Source organism: Cricetulus griseus, chromosome 4, assembly GCF_003668045.3.
Source record: "Cricetulus griseus strain 17A/GY chromosome 4, alternate assembly CriGri-PICRH-1.0, whole genome shotgun sequence".
In the NCBI taxonomy this organism is placed as follows: Eukaryota; Metazoa; Chordata; class Mammalia; order Rodentia; family Cricetidae; genus Cricetulus; species Cricetulus griseus.
This window is the reverse complement of record NC_048597.1, coordinates 174,287,084-174,307,882: the sequence shown is the minus strand read 5'-3', so window position 1 is coordinate 174,307,882 and position 20,799 is coordinate 174,287,084. Positions and strand designations below refer to the sequence as shown.

General features: G+C 41.9%; 1 protein-coding gene across 1 annotated transcript; it reads left to right on the top strand.

Annotated features, from left to right (window-relative positions):
* Positions 1-271: 271 nt before the first annotated feature.
* Fem1b (fem-1 homolog B) lies at positions 272-19,760 on the top strand. Its single transcript, XM_027414806.2, has 2 exons — positions 272-784; positions 13,848-19,760. The coding sequence occupies exons 1-2, from the start codon at positions 537-539 to the stop codon at positions 15,481-15,483; spliced, it is 1,884 nt and encodes a 627-aa protein (XP_027270607.1). The 5' UTR covers positions 272-536; the 3' UTR covers positions 15,484-19,760.
* The last annotated feature ends 1,039 nt before the right edge of the window (positions 19,761-20,799 follow it).

Sequence of the window (20,799 nt, the reverse complement as noted above, 5' to 3'; positions counted from 1 at the left end):
CCCCACGCGCGGCTCGCGGCACCCCTCCTCGCCAAACTCGCCACTTGCGACTGCCCGCGGTTTTCCTGCGGCGAAGGGCGAAGCGGAGGCCGTTCCGGGCCCTCCGGCCGAACGCTGGGCAGGCGCGCACATCGCTCGCCATCCGGGGCGCGCGTGGGCCTCTCGAGACCCCAGCGGCGACCCGTAGCTCGGGCGCGCGCCTGTCGCAGCCCGCAGGAAGGAGGCGGCCTGAGGCCCGGGGCGGCGGCCGCCATGGAGATCTCCTCGGCCCAGGGCCGGTGCCTGGGGCCTCGGGGGCGGCCCTGACCGTCCTCCTCCTCGCCCGGGCCGGGTCACAGTTGTGCCCCCGGCGGCGCTCGGCCACCTCTGTGTCTCCGCCCTCGCTGGGTCGCGCTGCTGCCTGGGCGCGGCGGCGGCGGCGCCCTGTTGAATGGGCTGTGAGGGCCCGGGTCTGAAGTGCTGGCGGACGCGGCCTCCGGGGGCGCAAGGCAGCAGCAGCGGTGGCGACCAAACGGGTGCTGGAGTTGGCGGCGGCCATGGAGGGCCTGGCTGGCTATGTGTACAAGGCGGCCAGCGAGGGCAAGGTGCTCACTCTGGCTGCCTTGCTCCTTAACCGGTCGGAAAGCGATATCCGCTACCTGCTTGGCTATGTCAGTCAGCAGGGAGGACAGCGCTCCACACCCCTCATCATCGCAGCCCGCAATGGGCACGCCAAGGTGGTGCGCTTGCTGTTAGAACACTACCGTGTGCAGACCCAGCAGACTGGCACCGTCCGCTTCGACGGGTAGGTACATCCCAACTCCAGTCTCCCTCGGACGCGCGCGGACCTCCCCAGTCCTGGACCCCCCCACCCCCACCCTGCTCCTCCCTCCCTTCGGTCTTGTATGGACGCACTTACTCCTTTTCATACCCCCTTTCAGTCCCCATTGATGCCTACCTCTTTTTCCAAGGCTATGTTTTGCTGTCTTTTCTAATCCGTTCCTACCATATTCACCCTGTAGGTGGTAGCCACACCCTGGGTCTTGAGATCTGTAGTCTTCTCCATTAGTCAGCGAACATGCAGGGTCGGAGTGGTGGCTGCCCATCTAGGTTTTTGTACCTTTCTGTCAGCACTGTCGTTTTAACCAAGATGGAAAATTAACGACATCAGCAATTAAAATTGACGACCTTATGGTGCTTTACTTAGCCTCTCCATCTCCCCCCCAACCTCCCCCCCCTCCGGTGTGGTCGGATCGACCATCAAGCAGATCGCTCGGGTTTTCTCTCGAAATAAGCCCCTAGAACGAGTAGTAGAAGCAGACTCTTGATTTTGTCATGCAGCCGGGCATCTCTAGACACGATTCTGACTCTCCCACATTGCTGCCCGGTATTTTTGGCTGCACAGGTGGCTCTAGACCCGGTGTAGAAGTTACGCCATTGTTAAATTATACGTTATAAGGTGATGTGGTGGGAAGGCTTCATGAACACATAATATCGTTCAAAAATTACTATTCTAGTTAAATTTTTTCCTTTGAGGTTAATTGTACATATTTTGGGGGGCAAAATAACAGAATAGTCATGTTTGACGTTGTCTTTTTTCCTGTGCTGAAGGATTATGGAATGATTGGCACATTACAGCTGTGGGCAGAGTTTGCTTTGTTGATTACATTGATTTTTGTTGACCCGAAAGTAAATAAGCTATTAATATTTTAGCATTTTCTTCTTTTGAAATAGATGGAATTAAATTTTGGTTAGTAAAAACTGCCTGACCTGTTTGAAAAGCAGGTGTGTGTGTGTGTGTGTGTGTGTGTGTGTGTGTGTGTGTGTATCCATCCATCCATCCATCATCCATCCATCCATCCATTTTTGTCTTTCTCTCTTTCCTATTTCTGTTTTTCAAAACCCGGTCTTGCTACATAGCCCAGGCTGGCCTGGAATCCCCTTATCTGTTTTAGCTTCCTAAGTGCTAGCATTATAGGTATGGGCTTTAAAACGTTTTTGTTTAAGATGACTAGGGTAATGTTAAAATTTGGTTGCTTTTTTCCCCCCTTAAACAATAAAAGCTTTTGGTTCTGTTTTAAATGAGAGGGAAATGATTTGGACTGTTATAGTCTAATGAAATGCCAGCCCTGGGTTGTGACTTAATCTTTGGTCCTAATGAAGATAGTAGGAAGATAGTGTTGAGCAAAGATGGCAACCTGATTCAGTTTTGTTTTTCCCCTTTGGCTTCTGTGTCCTGGAAATTTCCAGCATCTCACAGCCTTCCTTACCTACACCTAGGGGAGTGAAACATGGTGACCCCACTATTTAACACCTGTATCTACTAAGTTAGGAATGAATCCCTGCGATAACAGCTGCTGCTAAGGACCTTGCTGAGATCTGGGTAGGGAAGCGATTAGTTGTCTTAAAAATTTAGAAACACTCTGGCTAATGCTGTCTTCTTGGATCATCAAAGAGAAAGCTGTTTTGAGGTGATAATTAAAAGAACCTGATACCAGCTGGGTATTGGTGGCACATGCCTTTAATCCCAGTAGAGGCAGGCGGATCTCTGAGTTCGAGGCCAGCCTGGTCTACAGAGTGAGCTCCAGGACAGACTCCAAAGCTACAGAGAAACCCTGTCTCAAAAAAACAAACAAACAAACCCCCCCCCCCCCCAGATACCAGGTGTGGTTATGTATGCCTGTAATCCTAACACTTGGGAGGCAGGAAAATCATGTAAATTTGAAGACATGTTGGTGTATAAAGTGAGTTCCAGGCCAGCCAGAGATACATAGACCCTGTTAACAAAAGCAAAGCAAAACAACCCCCCCCAAAAAACCCTAAAAACAAATAAGCACCCCTCCCCCTAACTCCTGAAATGATTGAAAATGCAGTTTTTGAGCCTATGTATCTGAATATATTGTTCACCATTCTGCATAAGCTAGTGAGATAAGGGAGTTCTAAAGCAGACAGTTGTCAGACACCTACTGTGTGCCAAGCTTTTGGTAGGGATCTGTATTCAGAGACAAATGAGACTATACAGTTCCCACTGTAGAGGCTGACAGTTTGGCTGGGGGTGTGTGTCAAACATGAGTAATTGCAGATGCCCTGCCATTTAGACTTATAGGAGTCTTTGAGGCTGCTGAGGGAGAACAGAGGAAGAGGAAGTGCTCATCTTTGTGGTGGTGGTGAATAAAGGCTTTATAGTGGAGGTAGTATTTGAGCTGGACTTTAAAGAACAGTGGGACATGAAGAGAAGATAGCAGTCTGGTATCCTTCAATGTTTCAGTGCATAAGCAAGAAGAGATCTAAGCTAGGACAATTTAGAAAGCTATGGGATACTGGGAAGATGACAGAGATCAATTGAGAAATGATATGAGGGCCAGGGGAGATGGAGAGATCAGTTGAGAAAGAGAATATGGGATATTGGGATTCAGAGGTCAACTGAGAGTGTAGGGTACTGGGAGGATGCAGAGATCACTTGAGAGAGTGGGCTACTGGGAGGATGGAGAGATCACTTGAGAGTGGGGTACTGGGAGGATGCAGAGATCACTTGAGAGTGGGGTACTGGGAGGATGCAGAGATCACTTGAGAGTGTAGGGTACTGAGAGGATGGAGAGATCAGGTTTTGATCTTGTTCATATCAAAAACTAAGGGAGACTAGTGAAACTGCAGCCTGAAGTGCTGTAACCATTTGCAGTTTTGCCAGAGGAGACTCCTGTAATCTATGTCTATTAGTCTATGGATTGTTATCGTTAAGAGCTGTTGTATTAAAGTAGCTTGGAATTTTATTATTTAAATCCTTGTAGTAGGTCCAATTCTGAGTCATATTCTGTGAAGAAAAAAATGGAAGGTTTTTACTTTTGACAAGTTTACCAATTAATAAAAGAGAAGGATTGAAGTTCATGACCCCATCTCATCTGACTCAGAAGTTTCTGAGATGACTGTTGTTTATCTCAAAGATTTTGACATTTGAGAACCAGGAAAAGATGGTAATTTACACATGTGATGGTTTTTCACTGCGATAATTCCAATCATTTAGAGCCTGTTAGCCAGAGTTCTGGTAACAATAGGAAGCTCATGTATTAAAGCCTAGCTTTTTAAAAGATTTATTTTTAATTATGTCAGTATGGGGGTCATGCCCATGTGAGTGAAGGTGCCTGAAAAATCGAGAAGAGGGCATCAGATTCCCTGGAGCTGCAGTTGCTTTGCAAATGGTTGTGAGCTGTCCAAGGTGGGTCCTGAGACCTGAACTCTGGGTTTCTGCAAGAACAGTATGTATCTCTAGTTCTTAGCCTTTTATTTTCTTCCTTCCTTCCTTCCTTCCTTCCTTCCTTCCTTCCTTCCTTCCTTTTTTTTTTTTTTTTTGAGACAGGATCTCACTATATAGCCTTGGCTGGCCTGGAACTTGCTATATAGATCAAGCTGGCCTTGCACAGAGATCTGTCTAACTATTGGAATCAAAAGCATACACCACCATGCTCAGCCTAGTTTTTGTTTTTAAAAACAATTTTTATGGCACTGGGCACAGAACCTAGCACCCATGTTACAAAGGTGCTCTACCACTTTGCTATGTCCCCACCCTGGGGCTGGATTTTGAAAAGTTAATCTCTTCCCTTAGATTTTGTTGGTACTTGATACATATGACCAGGTGTGAGCCAATAAGGCTCTTCGTGTATACAAAAGTAAATTTAACGTTTCTGATTTGTAGCTATTTACATACATCTTCATAAATTTAGGAAAAGTTGTTCATTTATCCTATTGTTTACTAAGTGTAGTCTTAAAAGTTTCGGGTGTTTGCTTGATAACTTTGCTGTAGCTTGTCTCATATTTTAGTTTCATCTTGCATAGCAGTATTCATGTAATGACAGATTCAGTGTGCTGTGTTTTGTGTATATATTTATTTGTGTAAGAGAGACACAGACATTAAAATTATTTGTGTTGTTATAGTTACTTTTTTGATAGGGACTTATTATGTAACCTAAATTGGCCTAAAACTCAAGTCCTCCCTGGTGCTGGGATTACAGGTATGTGCTGCCTTGCTCATTTTAGGGTTTTGGGGTTTTTTGTTTGTTTGCTTGCTTGCTTTTGTTGTTTTTGAAGTCTGTATATCTTATTTTCTTTTCATGTTGCTATGATAAAATATTCTGACAAAAGCAACTCAAAGAAGAAAGATTTTATTTCCACTCAAAATTCAAGGGCCCTTCATGGAGATGTCAAGGTATCAGCAACTTGAAGCATCTGTTTGTCACACCTGTAGTCAGGAAGCAGGGTGATGGATGCTGGTGCTCAGCTCACTTTTTTCCTTTTTATACATTTTAGGACCATGCTTAGAATGGTGCTGCTTGCTTTCAGTGTGGGCCATTCTACCTCAGTCTACCTAAGTCAATATAATTCCTATTAGACATGCCTGGAGGCTCAGTAATCCCTCTCTCACAGGTGTGCCTGAAGGCTCATCTCCTAGGTAGTTCCAGATCCTTGTAGAAGACAGACTATCACACTGTTCCACCTAAAGCTTTTATAATCTCTTAGGAAACCAAAGTGGATTCATAGACTAGCCTCTAGATTAGTGGTTCTCAGCCTGTGATCTCTTTCAAGGGGTTGCGTCTCAGATATTTACAATATGATTCATAATAGTAGCAAAATTACAGTTAAGTAGCAACAAAAAATACTTTTGTGGTTGGAGGTCACCACAACATGAGGAACCAAAGGGTCACAGCATTAGGAAGGTTGAGAACCACTGCTTTAGAAGTAAGGTACCACCACCTAGATTAAGCCTCATGCCAATAATTTGATTCCTTGTTCACACTTTTTGGAATGGTATTTGATATTATTTTGCTTATGGCTCAGCATATGCACACTGGAGTTGACAGGTGAGTAAAGAAGAGCTACAGAAAGGGAACAGCACAAAGGAAAGCTCCTGCAGCTGTGGAAGAATTGTGCTGACGTAGGTTCTGAGGACTGACTCCTTTGTGCCAGAGTTTGGGAATCACTTGTTCTTGAGCAGGTTTGCTGAGGCACGAGTGGGAAAGACATGAAGTGGGAGAATGGTGAAGTCTTTTGTTGAGTGTTCATATTTTCCAAGCCAGTGCTAGGATGAACACCCAATAAATGTCTGGTGAAAGGAAAGGCGGGGGGCCACATCCTCCATCAACTTTGCTTAGAAAAAATTGGCAGTGTGTCAGGGAGCTCTATTGGTCTTGAGAATGATTTCCAGGACTTTAGTTAAGGCGCCAATCATGCACATCTAATGAGTTTTCATTTCATTCCCAGTGCCTGAACCAGGAAAAGAGTGGTAGAAACACCTGTAAAATCTTCATGCATCATGGATGCCTTTGTTCTTGAAGAGATTGGATTGATAAGATTACTATTTATTAAAGGATAGAAATGTAGAGAATTTGCATTAAAATTCTGTATCAAGACTAGAAAGATCAGTTTGTAAACAAGTGTATTTATTTTATGTTCTATTTGCTTTGTTTTTGATACAGGCTCTTGTTCCCACCTCCCATTTTGCTTTAGCAGTGCTGGGATTACAGATGTGAGCCACTGGATCTTGTTTTTTAAATTATTAATTATTTAATAGTTAATAATTGTTTTATTTTGGTTTTTGTTTTTTGAGACAGGGTTTCACTATATAGCCCCAGCTATTCTGGAACTCGCTCTGTAGACCAGGCTGGCTTCAAACTCACAGAGATCTGCCTGCCTCTGCCTCCTGAGTGCTGGGATTAAAGGCCTGAGCCAATTATTAACAATTTAAATGTGGGTTCCAGGACTTGAACTTAGTTGAGACGGTTGTGTGTGTCAAGTGCTTTTACTGACTGAGCCATCTCACCAGCTCCAAGATCATTGTTCTACAGTGCTTTTTTCCATGGGAACCTTAGTAAATGGTGTATTGATTTTTATTATAGCTTTATCTTCTGTTAAAAAATTTGGTATTTTTGAGGGGCCTGGAGAGATGGCTCAGAGGTAAAGAGCACTGACTGTTCTTCCAGAGGTCCTGAGTTCAATTCCCAGCAAGCACATGGTGGCTCACAACATCCGTTATGAGATCTGGTGCCCTCTTCTAGTGTGCAGATATACATGGAAGCAGAATGTTGTATACATAATAAATAAATAAAATCTTTAAAAAAATGGTATTTTTGTTTTAGGGTTATAGGTTATACACACATGTGCATAATGCACACAAGTATACATACTTTTTTTTTGTGAGAAAATAGCTGAATTTTAGTTGCCTCAGTAAAAGCATACATACATACATACACACCATAACACCCATGCACATGCAAAACAGCTAACAAAAGAGTAGGTTATTGAAATTATTCTATAATTCCTGTCACATTTCTATATGAATAAAGGAAAAATGGGAATTACCGGACTATCCCAGGGAAACAAGTTAAGTGACCAAGTACTTTCCATTATAAAAAGTGAAGGGCTAGCAAGATGGCTTAATGGGGAAGGGTGCTTACCACCAAGCCTGAGGACTTGAGTTTAATCCTTAGAACTCACAAGGTAGAAGGAGAGAACCAATTCTTGCAAGTTCTCCTCCGATCTCCATGTTCATGTCATGATGTGCATGGGTATGCATATGCACACTAAATAACTAAAATGTAATAGTAATGCTGGGTGTGCTGGTGCAGGCTTTTAATCCTAGCACTCAGGACATAGAAGCAGAAGGATCTCTGTGAGTTTGAGGCCAGTCTGGTCTCCAGAGTGAGCTCCAAGACGGCAGAACTACACATAAAGAGACCTTGTCTCAAAAAACGAAACAAGATAAAATTTAATAATAATTTTCAAAAAAATCAAGTGAAGTACATACGTACCTGAAATTTAGTTTTTACCCCTTCACCATAGATTATGGGAAATTTGAGGGCAGGAAGCTGTTGTAGTTGCTTTTTGTTTCATTTCCTCTCCCTAATGCTTAAAAGAAGGTACTGGAGAGATGGCTCAGCTGTTACAGGCTTGTACTGCTCTTCAGATAACTGGGGTTTGGTTCCCAGAATCTATATGAAATGGCTGAACCACTTGTAACTCAGATTTAAGGAGTCTGATAACCTCTTCTGGCCTTTGTGAATACCTGTACTCATACAGTGGTTGGAGGTGGGGAGAAAACACACAGACACAGACAGACAGACAGACAGACAGACAGACAGACAGACAGACACACACACTTCCCCAAACAGAAATAAGTACATTGCAATAAAAAAATATAGTTAATAGATGTTGGTATTAACATGGTTAGCTACAATGTGTCCTTGCACTGAATAGGGGAGCTATTGTTTTTTTAGTGTTTGTATATGAGGAGTAGGAAGCTGTTGGTGCTAGAGGTTAAACCTAGGGTCTTTTTGATTTTTTGAGACAGGGTTTCACTGTGGCTTTGGAGCCAATCCTGGCCTCGCTCTGGAGACCAGGCTGGCTTCGAACTCACAGAGATCCGCCTGCCTCTGCCTCCCGAGTGCTGGGATTAAAGGCATGCACCACCAACACCCGGCCTACATATTGGTTTTAAAAAGATGAAATTATTTGCTAGGAATACAAATATAAGCTATTTAAATCTCAAGAGGTGTTACATTAAAATAGGTCCTTTAAATAGATTTTAACTGTAGCAATTAAAATACTACCTTTTTTCACTTGGGAGCAGAGGAGTCTTGGAGCATAGTAAGTTCCAGGCCAGTCAGCAGCTACATAGTGAGACCCTGTCTCAAAAATGAAATAAAACAAATTATTTATTTTTCTTTTCTTTTCTTTTTTTTTTTTTTTGCGGGGGGAAGGTTAATATTGGCTCACTATACAGCAAAGGCTGACCTAAATTTATGATCTTTTTGCCTCCAACTCCCATTTAGGCATGTGTCATAATACCCAGTTTAAAATAACACTTTTATTTTCATTATTTATTTGTTTGTGAACTAAGGATTTAATTAGGACCAGCCGTGATGGTGCATACTTGTAATCCCAGTACTTGAGAGGCTAAGGCAGGAGGATTGCCAGTTTGAGACCAGTCTGAACTACATAGCAATTTCTAGGCTAGCCTAGTATAGAAAAATCACCAAAAGAAAAAAGGAGTGTGAAGAGTCAGCAAAATGTTAGACAAAAATAGCCTCGTGATTGCCAGCTGTGCCTTTTAACACTTGTTTAATTAAAATTTATTCTAATTAAAATTAGTATATTTAAATTTCACTTAATATACAGAGTCCAGTTGAAATTTTTTTCTTTGTTATAACATACCATTTGCAATACTACCCTAAAATAATACACTCTAGTAGTAAACCAAAGGAAAATTACAAAGTATCTCTGAGATAAACTAGATAGCAAACAAAGACTCCAAGTTCTTGGTTTAGAAGTCTCAGTAGCCTCAGAGTGTGAGTATTTCACCAAAGGGCTGTTACCCCAATCATACTCCTAGCAGGCTCCATGTAAATGCACCTGTGTGAAAACTGGCATGCCAACCCTAAAAGTATATAGAAATATAACTAAGATAATTTTGAAGAAAAAATAAACTGCCATAATTGTGTCACTGATGTAAGGATAAAGTATGTATCATGATAATATTCCAGAAATAAACTCAGTTGGAGTCACTGGCTAATGAAAAAGGCTCCATTGGGACTGGGAATGTAGTTTATAGTGGTAGAATGCTTGCCTAAGGTGTGTGAAACACTGGCTTCAAGTCCTCAACACCATGAAAGGAAAGAAAAACCCCAGTGAAATTCAGGTAGGAGACACACTTTCTAAATACACAGTGCTGGAGCACCGTATGGGAGAAAGTCAACCTTTGTTCTTACCTCACATGGGCCTGGAAAGATGGCTCACTAGTTAAGAGCATTTACTGATCTTCCAGAGGACCTGGGTGTAATTCCCAGCACTACATAGAGGCTCACAACCACTTGTAACTTCAGTTCCAGGGGATCTGATGTGGTATACACATATATTAGGCAAAATACCTATATATACAATGGATAAGTAAACTGTAGAGAACTGGGAAGTAGTGGCCTTTAATACCAGCACTCAGGAGGCAGAGGCTGGCAGATCTCTGAGTTCAAGGCCAGCCTGGTCTATAGAGTTTCAGGACAGCCAGGGCTACAGAGAGAAACCCTGTCCCACAGAAAAACCAAAAATAAACTGTTGAACACTCATACAATAAAATGTTATATAGTATTCAAAAAGAAATTGCTGATACCTCCAACTACATGGAAGACTCATAGATAGTGAAAAAAGCCAAAAAAGCTTAGTGGCTTCATTAATAGGAAGTGCATATGCAGGCAGATGGTCTAGGGAGGAACTGACTAGGAAAAGGCACAAGGAGAACATTTAGGGTAACCATGTTTTACACCTGGACCAGAATTGAGTCCATAGATGTACATTCAAGATTCATGGCAAGATGGCTCATTAGATAAAAGTACTTGCCCGCCAAGTTCAATTGCAGAGCCTGCATAACTGGAAGGAGGGAGAACCAACTCCCACAAATTGTTCTCTGACTTCCACTTGCATGCTGTGCTGTGTAAACACACAAATATACACATATAAAATAAATATAAATTAAAATTTTTAAAATTTGAATTTTACTAGGTTTGTAGTTCTATCTAAGCTATATAGACTTAGAGGTACAGCTGACTTTAAAAAAATAGCTCAAGTGTATCAAATTGTTCATATAAAATACTTCAATGTCTCTAGTGTTGTATTAACCTCTTAGTATACAATACAGCTCAGTCTTCAAAATAACGTGCTAATGGTCCTATGTGGTAGATACTGTTATCATGCCCATCCTGCAGATATGTAACTAGTAGGTTTACTTAGGACCAAATACTTCAAAATGTCTTTGAATAGCATAAAAAATATCAACTGCAAGGAAACATTGTATATCAACACTTGTTTCAACTTCAAAAGGACTTTTTTCAGACTGCTTATTAACACATTGTATCAAAACACAAATACAGGGCCCTTCCATAGCTCAGCCAATAAAGATCACTGTGACCAGACATCATCTTTTGGGTCCATCCCTGGGACCTACATGGTGGAAGGAGAGAACCAACTTCCTCAAGTTGTCCTCTCACTTCCAAATGTGCAGTGACATCTTGTCTGTACATTACATATGCACACACATTGGGGTAAAACTATATGCACACATATACTATGTAGCTCTGGCTGTTCTTGAAATCAGATTCACCTGCTTCTGTCTCCTGATTGCTGTGGTCAAAGGTGTGTACCATTACTTCTGGCTAATAAATGTAATTTTTTAGAAAAGGGATAGGTGATATTGTTTCTGTGATGTTAATGGAGGCTACTTTATGTTTTTCTAAGTATTTTGTTTATTTTTTGAGGTAGAGTTTTTCTGTTTGCTCTGGCTGTCCTAGAATGCACTCTGTAGACCCAGGCTGGCCTCAGACTCACACATCCACCTCTATCTGCCTCCCAAGTACTGGGATTAAAGGTGTACACCACCACGCCCAGCTGCTTTTCTAAGTCATAGTTCATTTTGTGCTGCTATAACGTAACATCTAAGACTAGGTGAGTGGAAATTTATTTCCCATATATGGAGGCTGGGATGGTCGTGATAAAGAGCGGTTGGGTAGTCTGGTGAGGGCCTCATGCTGCAGAGCAGCAGAATGCTGCTGTTCTTTCTAGAAGGCAGAAGAGCAGGATAGCCCACTACTGCTAAGAGTTGAGTCTCTTTCATAAGAGCTGGAATTTGGATGAGACAGGTAGGCGCCCTAGCTGCCGTGGTAAATAACACCTGACTTTTGGAGAGGCATTATGGCATTGCACCCTCTCACTTTGTGGGAGTTGTAATTTGGCCTGCATCACAACATAAAGTTGTATAGTGAGAAGCTCATTAACAGATTTTTGGTGTGCTTAATTGTAGTGGATAATTATTTGGCTAGCATTCTACCCTAATATTGCCAGGTATACTTACTGGTTCTAGCACAGTAATTCTAAATATCTTTAGCAAAAATTTCCTTTTAGGTTCCATGAAACCATTATCAGTAGGATTAAAATTAGGAAAAGGAGATTGGGGGAAAACTGGTAAAGGTTGGACTTGTCAGAAGAACCTAACTTTGTAGAGGTTGCAAACCCTCCTGAGCTGGTAACCCTGAGTAGCTGGTAACTGAAGCTTCAGTGCCCACAATCTCAAGTCAGGGAGGTACTTGGGTGGTTTCCAAATGCTAGTTTTTCTGCTCTTGCTTTCCCATAATGGTTTACTTCAGGAATATATACAGACACACAGTATACACACATATCTTTATATAGCATGCTAAAAAGCATATTTATTATATACAGCATTATACTTATATGCTTAGCGTGTTTAGTAAAGCTTCATGTGTATCCTGCCATCCAATACCTTTCCCAAAGGAAAGCAATATACAGCTGTCTGTATTTGTTTGTTTGCTTGCTTGTTTTTTTTGGGACAGGGTTTCTCTGTAGCTTTGGGGGCTGTTCTGGAACTTGCTCTGTAGACCAGGCTGGCCTTGAAATCACAGAGATCTGCCTGCCTCTGCCTCCCAAGTGCGATACTACCACCTGGCCAGCTGTCTGTATTTTATGGACCAGTGTTTGTTCATTCTTGTTGCTGTAGCTCAGGTAATCTTAGGGCAGTGTTCTCAACCTTCCTAATGCTGAGACCCTTTAGTACAGTTCCTCATGTTGTGGGGACCCCCAACCTTAACATTTTCATTGCTTCTTCATACTTTGCTACTGTTCTGAATTGTAATGTAAATATATATATTTTTAAAATTTATTATATATATATAGTGCTCTGCCTACATGTATGCCTGCAGGCCAGAAAAGGGTACCAGATCTCATTACAGATGGTTGTGAGCCACCATGTGGTTGCTGGGAATTGAACTCAGGTCCTTTGGAAGAGCAGCCAGTGCTCTTAACCTCTGAGCCATCTCTCCAGCCCTAATGTAAATATTTTTGGAGATAAATTTTTTTTTTTAAAGATTTTATTCTGTATACAACATTCTGCTTCCATGTATATCTGCACACCAGAAGAGGGCACCAGATCTGATAATGGATGTTTGTGAGCCCCCATGTGGTTGCTGGGAATTGAACTCAGGACCTCTGGAAGAGCAGTTGGTGCTCTTAACCCCTGAGCCATCTCTCCAGCCCCAGAGATAAATCTTTTTTGGTTGTAAATCTGTATGTGCACCTTCTACCTTGAGACAGGTTACTTTGTTGTTAGATGCTGTGTACACCTGACTAGCTGCTCCATAAGCTGGGGATTCTCCTGTCTACCTCCAATCTCACAGTAGTAACATCGGGATAGTAGACACTTGCCACTCTTGGAACTGAATGTGTTCTGCACATTTTGAACTCAGGCCCCCCTTCATGTTTTCACAGCAGCAAGTACTTTCCCCACTGCACCATCTTCTCAGCAGAGAGAGAGAGAGAGAGAGAGAGAGAGAGAGAGAGAGAGAGAGAGAGAGAGAGAGAGTGTGTGTGTGTGTGTGTGTGTGTGTGTGTGTGTGTGTGTGTGTGTGTGTGTGTGTTAAGGTGATTTCTCTGTGTAGCCTTGGCTATCCTGGAGCTCACTTTGTAGACCAGGCTGGTCTAGAACTCAACTCACAGACATCTGCCTGCCCCTGCCTCCCAAGTGATGGGATCAGAGGCGTGTACCACCACACCTGGCCCCAGCCCCTCTTGTGTTTTTTGAAGTGTATTGTTGCCAGTAGAGAATAGTCTTTAGATTTAAAGAAATTCAGAAATAAAAGTAACAATTTTATTAATTTCATACTAGTATAAAATGCTTTGCTGAAATTGTTTTTATTTCTACCCAGACTGATACTTTATTAATATTTGGGAGAGTGGAGTTTCAATTAGTGTCTGTGAATATACCCTTTTAAACATGTCAGGGCCTGTGAGCCCATTGTCTGACTGACTGTTCTTTCTGTGTGCAGGTATGTCATTGATGGTGCCACTGCTCTTTGGTGTGCTGCAGGAGCTGGACATTTTGAAGTTGTTAAACTTCTTGTCAGCCATGGAGCCAACGTGAACCACACCACAGTCACTAACTCAACCCCACTTCGGGCAGCATGCTTTGATGGCAGACTGGACATAGTGAAATATTTGGTCGAAAATAATGCCAATATCAGCATTGCCAACAAGTATGACAACACCTGCCTAATGATCGCAGCATATAAGGGGCACACTGATGTGGTCAGATACCTTTTAGAACAGCGTGCTGATCCCAATGCTAAAGCACACTGTGGAGCCACAGCATTGCACTTTGCAGCTGAAGCTGGTCACATTGACATTGTGAAAGAGCTGATAAAATGGCGAGCTGCAATAGTGGTGAATGGCCATGGGATGACACCGTTGAAGGTAGCTGCCGAAAGCTGTAAAGCTGATGTTGTTGAACTGTTGCTCTCTCATGCTGATTGTGACCGCAGAAGTCGGATTGAAGCCTTGGAGCTTTTGGGTGCCTCCTTTGCAAATGACCGTGAGAACTATGACATCATGAAGACATACCACTATTTATATTTAGCCATGTTGGAGAGGTTTCAAGATGGTGACAACATTCTTGAAAAAGAGGTTCTCCCACCCATCCACGCTTATGGGAACAGAACTGAGTGTAGGAACCCCCAGGAACTGGAGTCCATTCGGCAAGACAGAGATGCTCTTCACATGGAGGGCCTGATAGTGAGGGAGCGGATTTTAGGTGCTGACAACATTGACGTTTCCCACCCTATCATTTACAGAGGGGCTGTCTATGCTGACAACATGGAGTTCGAGCAGTGCATCAAGTTGTGGCTTCACGCTCTACACCTCAGGCAGAAAGGTAATAGGAACACCCACAAGGATCTGCTTCGATTTGCTCAAGTCTTCTCACAGATGATACACCTCAATGAAGCTGTGAAGGCCCCAGACATAGAATGTGTTCTGAGATGCAGTGTTTTGGAAATAGAGCAGAGCATGAACAGAGTTAAAAATATCTCCGATGCTGATGTCCACAGTGCCATGGACAACTACGAGTGTAACCTCTATACTTTTCTGTACCTGGTGTGCATCTCCACCAAGACACAGTGTAGTGAAGAAGACCAGTGCAGAATTAACAAGCAGATCTACAACCTGATTCACCTGGACCCCAGAACACGGGAAGGTTTCACCTTGCTACACCTGGCTGTCAACTCAAACACACCAGTTGATGATTTCCACACCAATGACGTCTGCAGCTTTCCCAACGCACTGGTCACGAAGCTCCTTCTGGACTGTGGTGCTGAGGTGAATGCCGTGGACAATGAAGGGAACAGTGCCCTCCACATCATCGTCCAGTACAACAGGCCCATCAGTGACTTTCTGACCTTGCACTCCATCATCATCAGCCTTGTGGAGGCCGGCGCTCACACTGACATGACAAACAAGCAGAATAAGACTCCACTAGACAAAAGTACGACTGGGGTGTCTGAAATACTACTTAAAACTCAGATGAAGATGAGCCTCAAGTGCCTGGCTGCCCGAGCAGTTCGGGCTAATGACATTAACTACCAAGACCAGATCCCCCGGACTCTGGAAGAGTTTGTTGGATTTCATTAAGTGACTGGATGTGTAAAATCGTTTAATGTGGTGCTAAAAAGTAAAGGACTTTAATCACAGACAATAGAAGTATGTGTTCATAAATTGTCCTTTTCTTTCCACTACCCTTTCAGCCTATCCGTCCTTGGTTCCGTTTGGCTCTTGTCTCATGTATTGATTTCAGCACACTAAACAGAAGCAGCACTGTTGAGGTGTAACTGGAAGGTGTTTGGACATTTCTTTGTTTCTTTTTCTTTTTTTTTAAGGAATGAATGTAAGATATTTTGTGTAATAGGGGGCATTTGTGATTTAAAATTGATGTTTTAAACAGCTGCCTACAAAAGTATTTCTGTTAAGCTGGTGTCAGCATGTCATCTGTGCAGCAGTTTTGAGGATTTCATGAAGAAAATGAACTAAAAAGGAACACTGAGAGCAATGGGAGATGCTCGTGCTCTGCGTGGATGGTTCTCACTCTCACTGTGCGTGCAGAGTGATACAGCACATTTTATACCAGGAGGACTTGAAACACGTAGCTACTGATTAATAATCTGGAAATTATGTGCAGTTATTGTTGGAAAGTTGAATTCATGAAAATAATTGCATTATTCTGGGTAGTGTCTTCTAACTGGCAATCTTAGCTCAACCTTGTGGACATTGCTAGACTCTATCCTTAGGCTTGAGTTCTTCTGGTCTCTGTTTTAATGATGGATCTAAATTGCAGTCATGCATTTGATTTTTGGCTCACAGACCTAAATAAGCTGTATTATGAAACATTGTCATAGTATAGCTAGATATTCTATTTTTTCCCTTTTTAGCCCTTTCCTCTTGTTTTGTATCTTTAAAATTTGGAAACTGCCTTTCCAGAGGGCATTTATTTCTGTATCCCTGTTAGGTGTAAGATGAACAAAGACACACTTCTGTCGTTTTTTACTTAGTCCATTGTGAGATGTAGGAAAACCAGGAGTTAGGGTATAGGAAATGAAGTATTCGATGAGGAAAATGATTCTCAATGCCACATGGAAGGTATGTCTCAGAGCTGCAGACTTTTCTACCACAGAATGTGGTACTGAGGTCTTCGTTTTTTGCTTTCTTGTATCAGCAACATTTCAATTCTCGAGTATTCTGTGATTTTTCTCTTAAGCATCACAGAAATTCAAGTTAAGGAACACTTGCTTCTACTGATGCTGGGAATGATAATGAAAGTAAAACTAGTTGTTCCTGTAATTTTTCTCTAGTGCCAAATGAATGCCCGAGCTACCCCTAGTGCATGGTACCATAAGTGGAGACCCGCAGCTTCTTGTTTTCCTTTAGTGAAAAGCATTGCCATGATGCAACATCAGATATAAACTTTAAACAACCTGTAAGATTTCACAAACATTTTACCTGTGGATATTGCTTTTTAAAATATATGAGGAAGGTTGCAGTTGGAGCAGTATAAAAAACTACAAGCCAAAATCAGCACCTAGGGCCTTAACAGAGATATACCACAAAATGAAATACCTGGGAGGCTGAAGAGACTTGAAAAACTTCCTGCTCCAAGGGTGTGAGACACAGTTGCTGTAGTTGTGCTTTGTATGTGTTCTTGCTTCAGTTAGGAATGTTTAATGGTGAATTCTTTCATGGTAATATATTTCTATTTTCCTAACTTGAGAGTTTACAAGGAATGATGGTTTAAAGGGAGGTGTTGGAATGACCCCAATTTGGGAACTTCTGACCTTAACCCTCCTGACATGACTCAATCACTCATGTCTCACCTTGCTCTGGCAGCTCTCAGTGGCCTAGAAGAGATGACCCACTGCACAGGTGAGTCAGTCCTGCCTCTGCCCAGGTTCAGGTCAGGTTTTTCCTTTTTGGACTCTAAGGCCCAATATGGACAGTGAGGAATAGCTGTGACACTTAGTATTCAGTTGGTTCCGTTTTTTAATATGTGTGGTTTTTAAGCACCTAAACTTAAAATATCAGATAATGTTGCATGTTTTAAAAACATTTTTCCCCTTCGTTACCCAGGACCAACACTGTTCTAGACATTATTTATATATGAGGATAATGATAATATGTGCATATTCAGAGATAGAATTTGAGGACAGCTTTGAAGGGGGGAAGACAGTGCTGATGAAGGTTGAGCAAACTGAACTATGCTGGTAGTAAACTGGCTAGATTTATTTAAATTGTAGTTGCACATTGTGCACTCTAGCTGAGAGTCTAATTCTGTGTCTAACGTCACTCCAGATTTGCATTGGGGAACACCTGTATAAAGCCATTATTGGAAGAAGTGATCTTCATGCCTGGTTTTTCCATTATTTTGTTTTTGGTAGAATTCTTTAAAAATAAGCTCAGCCAAATGTTCCATAAACTTCTGTTTTTAAAGAAAAATGAATAGGTGTGGAAGGTGGTAGCTTTATAGCTAGCTCACTGGGCTGTCTCCTGCAGCCATGTCTGTCATTTGATGTTTGTTATTGGTAGAATTATGCTTTGAATTGTAACTCTTCCTTGGCAGTGTTAGTGATTTCCCAGAACACTTTGTCGTGTAAGTTGTCACATAAATTTGGTTGAGCCAGGAGTGCAGAAGGGTGCTTTCCACTTTTTATGTAGTTAGGAATTGAACACTTGGTGTCAGTGACTAACTCCAGTCTGGGCAGCAAACCCATCCCCTTACTTGCTGAAGAAGGGGCAACTGACTCTGACACCATGGCTTTTTACAGTTCATCCTGATTGCTCTCATAGCCAAAGGTTCTCCACTGTGGGAACTTTAAACATGCAAACCCAAAAGCGGCCAGCCCATCTGCCAAGCTTTGGTTTTGCTAGTTTCTGAGAAGGGTTTTGATCTCATTATACTAATAGTTGATAAATGGTGATTGTGAGGACTTAAGCATGGCAGCATTGTTTGACTGACATAAACTATAATTTGGGAGCAATGCCTCCCTAAAGGCAACACTGTATTAGACAATTGTTTCTGAAAATTCAAGTTCCAGAGAGCAGTTCTGTGTTAACAGCATTTTTCTTAGTTGAGGGAACTCCTTGAAATCAGGCTGCTTTGTATAATTCAAGCTGAAGAGCTTCCTTCTTGGAATAGGGCAGTCAGAGCAGAGTTGTCTGTCCTTTGCTGGTTGAGAAGTGGCCAGTGGCTGGACTCTGAGTAGGTGGATGAAAACGTCTGTGCTTGATTATGACAGTTACAAAAATCCGAAGTGTTCTTTATCAGCTATCTGGATGCCAGTGCTCTCAGTAGTGCACCCTTCTCACTGACAAGACTTCCTGCAACAGTAATAGGGAGGAGTAAAACCTTCAACTCTGCCTTTTGCTCTCTGATTTCAGTCCAGATTCTAAGCTGTGCCCACTCCCACTTTGAAAGTACACAGCTCCTTTCTGGATATCATCTGACAGCCCCTCACTATGTACATACACATAGGGGCTTCCTTAGACGTTTCCGGTAGACCTGCCCAAACTTTGAGATGGGACAGGACATACAACATCCCTTTCTCAACCCTGGGATCTGGAACAAATCCTCCAGTGACTGTGCTGATACATTGACTTTTACAGATGTAAAGTAAATGTGGTCTCTAGTCCTAGGCCTGTGGAGTGTACCTTTGTGTTAGTGTATTGGGAAGGAGCAGTGACTTGATGGTTCTGGGGACTATATCTTTGATGTGTGCAGGGGTGACTACTGTTAAATTACTGTCAGCTTTCCTTTAGAGGTGAATCATGGGATGAATGGCCTCATCAGAAAAATGAAGGCATGAGGATATAAGCCTGCAAGGTGAGGAAACAGACAGGTTTTGTATCCCTTTCTTATTGGGTGTTGTAAAATGTGTGCATGGCTTTTTGTTGTTGTTGCTCAGTAATTGGTAGAGGAGAAAAGATGAAGGGACCCTCCCTGTCAGCTTTTCTAACCAGTCTTTTCAGAGGTACATAGCTGGGGAGTAAAATCTGGCCTTAACCTATTGGCAAGACCCTGTCCTTTGTAATGTTCACCGCTGTCCTCGGTGCCAGGAGCTAGGTAGTTGTAGTCTAGTAGTAATTCACCATGGTTTATTACAAGCCAGTGATGTCATTCTATCGTGCACTCTTGTCAAGCCATTTATGTGACTTTAATAAGCATAGTAACCTTGCTGACTGCACCCGAGGTCTATCAGTGATTTATATATTGCATGATGTCTTCTGTTTGAGTTTGACATGTAGAATCACTTTTGATTTCATGGCAATTGACAGTCCTAATGGCTCAGCTAATTTGAAACTAACAACTTTGCTGTGTAAAAGGAAAAATGGTGTTGTGTTCAGTAAATGTTTGAAAAAAAGTATCTTGAACTTTGTGTCTTTATTGTTCAATGTGAGATCTTTTGTTGAGTTTCTTCTAGAAGGGATGTTGAAGTTATATGTGTGTGTGTGGGGAAATCCTATATTAAAGAAAAGCTCAAATAGTAAAGCCAAGCTCTCCCTGTGTCCCATTTGGACTCTGTAGAGCCAGTCATTAAAAAACATCTTTTGAGTAGCTTCCTGTAAGTTTTCTGTGTGTGTGTGTGTGTGTGTGTGTGTGTGTGTGTGTGTGTGTGTGTGTGTGTAATTTCTTTTCAATTGAAAATGCAGATGGACTTACGTTTATTTAATATATTAAGCATGTTTTCATTTCCATATATATACATTTAAAAAACACAACTTAATAGCATTTACTCCAGTATATGGTCTTAAAGTTTGTTTATCCAGATTTTATTGGTGGGCATTTAGGTTTTCAATTTTCTAAGTAATGTGATAGAGAATACTCATGACTTACAGCCACGTAAGCTCATTGCTAGCATTGGATCTTCTGCTTTAAGTGTCTAAATGTATTTACAGTTCTGGCAGATTGTTAAATTGCCCACCATCTCCCCTGTTCCTATATTGACAGACACTAGGTATTACCCCATTTAGTTTTTGCCAGGGTGACTAATGAGGAACAGTTTCATTTGGTTTTTATGTGTGCTCCTTTAACACAGCCTTTCCCTTGTGTTTGGGCTGTGGCCATTTAGTGTTTGTTAGAAAGTCTGAACTTTACATTTTAAAAGTACATTTATTTTACATGCTTGTGTGCATTTGAGTGTGTGTGGTGTAGATTTTAACTGACTTTCAGAAGTCAGTAATCTCTTTCTGCCATGTGAGGGTTGAGCTCAGGTCATCAGGTTTGGAGGCAAGTATCCTTATCCACTGAATTAGTCCAAAATTTACAGTTTTATTTTGCCAAATTTACCTTGGTTTTTTTTTTTTTTTTTTTTTTTTTTTTTTTTTTTTTTTTTTTTTTTTTTTTTTGGTAAACGAATTCTGGGTTTTGTATCCTGCCTGTCAGGCTGTCGTCATTCTACGATC

Excerpts from the sequence above, each read along its gene's own strand:
- Fem1b (XM_027414806.2), top strand. The coding sequence starts at position 537 with ATGGAGGGCCTGGCTGGCTATGTGTACAAGGCGGCCAGCGAGGGCAAG. Across the intron at positions 785-13,847 it reads GGCACCGTCCGCTTCGACGG|GTATGTCATTGATGGTGCCA; the intron begins GTAGGTACATCC and ends TTCTGTGTGCAG.